This window comes from Penaeus vannamei, chromosome 26 (genome assembly GCF_042767895.1).
Source record: "Penaeus vannamei isolate JL-2024 chromosome 26, ASM4276789v1, whole genome shotgun sequence".
In the NCBI taxonomy this organism is placed as follows: domain Eukaryota; kingdom Metazoa; phylum Arthropoda; class Malacostraca; order Decapoda; family Penaeidae; genus Penaeus; species Penaeus vannamei.
The window spans coordinates 6,379,333-6,386,832 of NC_091574.1; the positions used below are offsets into that span (position 1 = coordinate 6,379,333).

The 7,500-nt window shown below is 42.9% G+C and overlaps 1 protein-coding gene across 1 annotated transcript in view; it reads right to left on the minus strand.

Annotated features, from left to right (window-relative positions):
* LOC113814968 (homeobox protein B-H1) overlaps positions 1–7,500 on the minus strand; it is a 90,620-nt gene that overhangs the window by 83,117 nt on the left and 3 nt on the right. The window contains exon 1 of the mRNA XM_070139998.1: positions 5,438–7,500. This exon is cut by the window's right edge and continues 3 nt beyond it. Within this exon, the coding sequence (XP_069996099.1) occupies positions 5,438–6,092 (655 nt within the window). The 5' untranslated portion in view covers positions 6,093–7,500. The remainder of the gene's footprint in view (positions 1–5,437) is intronic.

Sequence of the window (7,500 nt, forward strand, 5' to 3'; positions counted from 1 at the left end):
CCGCCCCCCCTCCCCCTCCCCTTCCCCCTCTCGCCCCCCCTCCCCCTCCCCCTTCCCCCTCTCGCCCCCCCTCCCCCCCATTCACGGAGCCATTACCATTATTGAGTAAACCCGAACCCCTTTGGCCATCACGACCCAGCTGGCGAGGGTCATGGGGGCGTCTTCAGAGGGGGTAATGGAGGCAGAAGGGAGAGCGGGGTGTCCAAAGTCGGGGGTAATGGAGGCAGAGGGTCTCGCCGCCAAAGAAAACGGAATCGCGTAAAGAAAACGGAGGAATACCCGTCGACCTCCCTCACCCCCTCAAAAGAAAGGAAAACAAACAGAAAGAAAAATCGAATAAAAAAAAGGCGATTCCTTACAACAAATACATACAAATATTTATACAAACACCAATTTATACATATCCCGTAAGGAAGACAATAGTGAAATAACAGTCATGATACGGCTAGAGAAAATAATGATATTACGAAACCCAGCCTTAGCGACAGATGCCTGGCGGTTACACAGGAGAGGTTCAAAGGGTTGAGCGCTCGAGGCCACGAATGAAACCAATGGTCACGGAGTTCCCACGCACTTCCGAAATATATTTATGAGTATTTTTTTCCATTCCTTAAAAGAGAGAGAGAGAGAAAGAAAAAAAAAAGTTCAGGGATCAAGAGGCCGGCTTAGAACTAGGCTAACGAAGTCATGGGCAAAGTGAAAGGTACTAATTGGTATCAAGAAAATACTTTTTTCGTGTGTGTGTACGTGTGTGCGTGTATGTACCTGTACGTGTCTGAATGTGTAAGTGCGTCTGCCAATCAACTTTCGATTCAGACAGGTGGGCTTCATATTTTTTTTCCGAGAATAGCATCTGTGTGAAGACCTTCTACAAGGAAGTACTACTAGCGTTAATGTGCTATTGTTTCTTGGGTTTTGCGATCACCGCTATTTCGACGTGCATTTTCGGCAGTGAACTTTCTTTATTGGTACGGCTTTACGGGCGTGCTTCGAGGCGATAAATATATAGCCAGTTATTATCATCATTGTCATTATTGTTATTACCGTTTTTATCATTATCTTATTTATTATTGTTATCATTGTTATTATTATTATCGTCGTTATTACTGCCATTGTTATCGTCATTATTATAATTATCGTTATCCTTATTGTTAGCATTATCAGTACCATCATTGTCATCATCATTATTGCTATAATTGATTATCATTATCATTACTGTTACTTTCTTATAATCATTGATATTATTATCAATATTATAATAATCATTATCATCATAGTTATTATCAATATCTTTACCATTATTGTCATAATTTTTGTTATTATTATGGTTAATATTAATACTATCATAATAATTATTATTCTTACTACTTTTGCCATTGTTACTATCATTATCTTTATTATTATCATTATCATCTTTACTACATCATCCCTATTGCAGTTATCATCATCATTATTACTACTATTATAATTATCATCCTTATTATCGTTATCCCTTTCATTATTTCTATATCATTATCATTGTTATTATTTTTATTATCCTTATTACTATTATAATTATGAATGTTACAATCAGTTGCTATTATCATTATTACTATTATTATTATCATTCTTATTATCTCTTTTATCATTTTTATCATTTTATCAATCATTATTATTATCATTATCATTATTATTATCATCATCATTGTTAATATTATTATTACCAATGTTATCATCATTTCTATTATCATTATTATTATAATAAAATCATAATTATTATTATCATTGTCATCGTCATTTGTATCATTTTCATTATCATTAGCATTATGATAATTATCCTTATACTTATAACTCTTACTGTTTTGTATCATTATCATTAATTAGTAATTATCATTATCATCATTATTATTATTATCATTAATACCATTACCATTATCATTATTATCGACGTTATTATTAACATTAATATTATCATCATTATTATCATCATTATCATTTATCAGCAAATCCCTGCATGTTCTTTTGATATATCTTTCTCTCTGAGAATATATTTGATTGAGTGTAATAGAAGTAAATGTTTGTTCGTGGGGTTATATATTTTTTGCATTATGTTCGTGTGTAAGTATGTACATAATCTTTTGCTTATCAATCTAACCAAAATTCTAAATTTTAGAACGACTTTAAGGTCAATGCATGTTTATATTTTGTTGTAAGAAACTCTACGGACTTTTTACTTTAGATTTCCATAAAATGAATGACTATTTCTTCAATTTTTTATCATTCAGGAATATATTTTGACCTTTAAGAATTATAGGAAAGTGCGAATGTTCTAGTCCTTGAATAGTGAAAGTTGGAATTAAGAACAATGATGATGATATTGAGTAATAGATAGTAATAACAATAATAGTGGAGATGATTATAATGATAAGGTAAATAGTGGCAAATAATAGTGATAATGCATTATATAAGAATGTAGTCTTAATGATAATGATAGTGATTATAAGGATAAGAATGATCTTAATGAGGTTAGTGGTATTAATAACAAGATAATACTATCAACAATAAATAATATTTATTGAATTATCTGATGTTCTAGAAGTTCTATGCCTCTATAATATGAATTACATTATTTCTTGCTTTAATCCTTTACAAAAACCTTCCCTCTTCTTTTTCTTTTCTTCAGATTATAGTATTTATCTTTTATAACTTATAGGTTTGATTTCCTAATATCATACCCATTAGACACTACCATCACAGTACCAATATTCAATGTTTTTTGTATTGTTTTAATTATATTCTGTTAATTATTCTTTGTCTAGTATATTCCCCTACATAAATTTCTAGTGTTATTCCTTTATCTTCCTTTCTTCATCCCATCTATCATTCCAATATCCCACCTCTTCCCCTCTTCTTTTCTAATTCCACATTCCCAAGGTCTTCCTCTTCTTCATTTCCCCCTCCTACTTTCCACCTCTTTTATTCTCACCTTAGGCTACGGTTTCAGCAGCCACAGACAGCGATGGGAATTCTCGACTTTAAAGGCTCTTGCTCTAACCATTCATACTCTGTGGTCGCAGAGGGAAAAGAACACCGTCGCCTCTCCGAACAGAGCCGATTTTCCTTGTCATGGAACCCAAGACCCTTTCCCTGGCACTCATGACCCTGACATGTGTGCAAAAATAGAGGAATGCTAAAATACCGATGGAGGAGAGTAAGGAGACAGTTGGGAGGAGGTTGTGGCTGCAAGGAGAGTAAAGTGGAAAGGTTTTTATGAAGTTTATCAACTGAAAATTTTGATTATTGGTAATATATCTACATACATTAAATCTGGAAATCCCATTCATGTCGACAAATTACAATGTGATCAGATTTTAGAAATCAGATTTTTTTGCTTGGTTTTGGTTTTAGAGTCAAATGAGAATCATATGTAGTTGATTTTCAAAATGAAATGTGAATGGAACAATCCACTTCTGAAATATGGCAGGTGATGAAATCTCTTCACCTCTACCCTTTCCCTATATTTTTCTTCTTCAGTATTTCTCCTTTTCCATCTACATTTCCAAACTTTTTCTTTGCCTACTTGCTCCTGCTTCCCCACTTTGTCAATCTTCTCTCTTTCCTCATCTCATCTTTCTCTTCCTCTCCTCCTCTTCTTCCTTTTCCCATTCTCTTCCACCCCCTCCTCTCCCTCTTTTTCTTCCTCGTTCACCTTCACTCCCTTCTTCCATCTCCTACTTCCTCCCTCCCCACTTTTCTCCTCTCCCTCATCTTTCTCCTTCTTCCTCCTCCCCCTCTTCCCCCTCATCCTCATCCTCTTCTTCTCCCTCTTCCCCTTCCTCCTTTCCCTCTTCCTTCCTCCCTCTCTTCCTCCTCCTCCCTCTCTCCCTCTTCCCCCTACACCGAGCGAAGGAAGAGAGCAAGCAAGTTCCCCAAAACTTCCTGCCAGACGGACTATGCAAAGTGGCTCTCGGGCCTGACAGCTGCGTGAATGAGATGGATGAGCTGTTTAGAGAAAGGAAATGAGGTTCCGTGATTTGCCTTTCGATCTGAGGGGAAGGGGAACAGGTGCGCCGCCGAGATCCCCCCATTAGGAGAGGGAACTGAGTGGTTTCGTTCGTTTTCGCGAGTGAGGGGTATTCAAGCAATGGTGTTTATTCCATTAGAAATCTAATGTGTGTGTTAACGTGTATGCGTGTGTGTGTGCGTGTGTGTATATGTGTGTGTGTGTGTGTACATATTTATAGGCAGATGGATTGATGTAAGGTAACGTTTATTCTATTAGAAATCTATTGTGTGTGTGTGTTCGTGTGTATGTGTGTGTATGTATGTGTGAGTGTATGTATGTATGTGTGTATGTATGTATGTGTGTGTATGTATGTGTGTGTGTATGTATGTGCGTGTGTATGTATGTGTGTTTGTATACACATTTCACATCCGCTATTAAATTCTAATGGACCGATAAGAAATTGATTATGATACTCCAGGGTATTTCTCTGTTTTATAATTACAAAATAAAAACAGAAGAAAAAGTCTATTACCTGCATCAAAATATCACCCAGAGCAAGTCTTTGTCATCTCATAATGGAACAACTTTGATTTTACAGAACGTTCGTCTTTTTACTCGCACCATCTCTCGGGAGACTCCAACGCACCTCAAATAGCGATCTTCTTAGTGAAAATAACCGCCTATAAATCACGATTAAAGGCATGAAATATGACACTAAATTCGGCCCTTAACGATATTCCCAGAGCTCATGAGTGGAAGAACGTACATCCTCTCGTTCAGTAGTTCAAAGCCGTTTCTAAATGAGTTGTTCGCCGATGTTATCACGCCTTGGCTTATCCTATTGCCAGATCTTACGAGAAGCTCCTTTGTGTCGATCTGTCGGTGAGCTGACGATCATCGCCGTCGACGCCGCGATCAAAAGTCGACTTACTGACACTCAAGCCGTCAGCGCCTCCTTCGCCTGTTCAGTTCATCTGCATTAACGAGACGGCGGCCGTAATAACACGATGATTAATAACTGTTTTACTGCTACCAGTCTCTCGCGCTAAAACGCAATGACCAATAAAAACGTATTTAGAATCCTAATGGGCTTACGGCGCCCTCTGACCAGAAGGGCTTACGGGTGCTCGGTCCACGCCCTCGCAGCCCGGCGGCCAAGGCAGACGCATTTCCAGCGCAACGGGTCGGGCGCCTTATAAGGAGCGCCGAGGCAGGTCCTTGCTTGCGCCAGAATGCACGGAATTAGGCGCGACGCGAGGTTCGTGTATCTCTTTCGGCTCTCCGAGATTCTTTGAAAAACAGACTACTAATCCCCATCAGATATTGCAATACGAGGCTCATTGACATTGCATGCACAGGCAGAGCCAGTGGGCACGCACCGGCACGCGCACATCCACACACACACGCCCTTCGGAATCCTCTGAAATGCAAAGAAACCTCGCAGTTCCTCACCTCTCGCCTCGTCCTGGTGGTGCGTCTCGCTGATCCCTGAGTCCTCCTCCTCCTCCCCGTCGCAGTCGTCCTCCTCCCCGTCCTCCTCCTCGACGTCGATGTCCTCCTCGATCTCCTCCGCCTTCCTCTTGGCCGCCGCCTTGTCCTCCGGCAGGAGACGCGGCTGCGGCGTGATGGTCACTTCCGGCAGCGCCTCCGTCGGCCTCCTCGCCCGACTCAGGTCCTCGGGCTCGTCCAAGGGCCTGTCCTTCGCCAGAGGTCTCAGGAGGTTCGTGATCGAGAAGGAGCTCTTGATGCTCAAGGACGGCGGGATGCTGATGTGGTTGTTGTTGATGCTGCCGATGACCTTTTGGCCCTGAGGTTGTAGCTCGATGTGGTTGTTGTTGTTGTTCCGCTTGACGCTGAGGTCGGTCGGCTGCAGGTCGCCTCTGACGCGTGCCTCGCCATCTTGCTCCTCCTTGGCTCGTAAAGTCAGAGTTTCGTCGTCGCTGTTCGGAACGACCACAGGGTTAATGCTGACGGATGTGTTCGTATCCCTGCACTCCGCGGGTGACCCAGCCTTGGGCCGGAAGTGATCTATTACGTCATCCTTCACCCGCGTTGCAAAATCTTTGCTCTGCACTTCCGTCTTAGAGGAAGACATAGCCACTGTCATTGTGTTCGGACATTCACTACGAACGAACAACGCGGAGACACTTTCGATCTTCCGTGGCAATGACTTCGTCTTCAAAGTCGACAGGCGGAACTCGTCTGCTAATCCCCTTTACCCCAACATTCACAAACGCAAACACCGCACCATCACGCGAGCTCACTAAGGCAGAGTCCCGCAGCCTCGAGCCCAAAAGCACAAAACTCACTCCTCGCAACACTCAAGTCACCGCCGACGCCAACCGCCTCATCAAGTCCGAGGAAATTCTCGAGTCCGAGTGGCGTTCCTGACTCAGAATGGGTGAAGTGAAGGATAACTGATGAGTCACCCCCCCGCTACCACACCACACGCTCAACCCCCCTCCTCCTCCTCTGCCACCTCCCTCAACCACGGATGATGTTAGCACCGCCCCCTCATATTGGTGCTAGCTGTCGGACACGCCCCCTTTTCTCACCTTACCAGCTGACAGGCCTCATGGCTAAGTTGTCAATTAGGCATTTTTAGTATAATTTTGCTCTTCGCTCCTGATTGCCTCTTGTCTTTTATGGAATTCCCTGCGACCGGTGAGTCTCGTCTGGTCGGCTAGCACGTCCAGCCAGAAAGACTTTTAGCGTTAAAAGAGGTTTATACTCGGTTTAGCGGTTTTAAAAGGCACTAAACACAACGTCTTATGCTATTTATTTGTCACACATGATCAGGTTTCAAGAGAAGATTTGTATTTCATCACACCGCAGCTTAGATTCTTTCCTGTTTGTAACTGACGTTTGCTTTGTTCGTTGAAGTTTCTGGTTTGGATTTTATAGTGAAAGATGGTTGGTTGAACTATTGGATCCCTGTGATTATGTTTGCGAATCAAATATGCGTGAATTCACTCCGGCCAAAGGGGGATTTCGTTCTCCCATAATCAACTGAACGGCATTAAAATAATAATTTCACATCATAAACCCTTTTTAATCATATCTGAAACACGACACATCACGCACGTCACATCACGACACGCGAACGTCACACTCTGCCTGATCACGTCACCGGCAGGACAGGCGGCTAATCCACCGACGACGAACACTGCACGAACAGCACTTCTAATCCAGTCGGGGCTTCGTCCACGCGCGGGGCCCCTCTGCCGCCCTTCCCGTCCTCGGCGCCCTCGGCCGGGTCCTCGTCAGTAGGCTCCCGGGCAGAGGGTAGGGGGGGGGAGGACAGGATTCACCTCACGAGAACGGTAGAGCAGTCAGGCAAGCAGTCAGCAGCAGCAGTAGCAGGCGGGAGAAGGCGCAAGAGGGGGCAACCACGTGCGTGCGTGTGTATGTGAGTGTGTGCTGCTCGGGTTGGAGGCGCTCGGAAACTGTGGCTGACGTTGCCGCGGCCGCGTTCGCTGGCTGTGTGCGGGCCTCGTTCACTCGCGCGCCCGCCC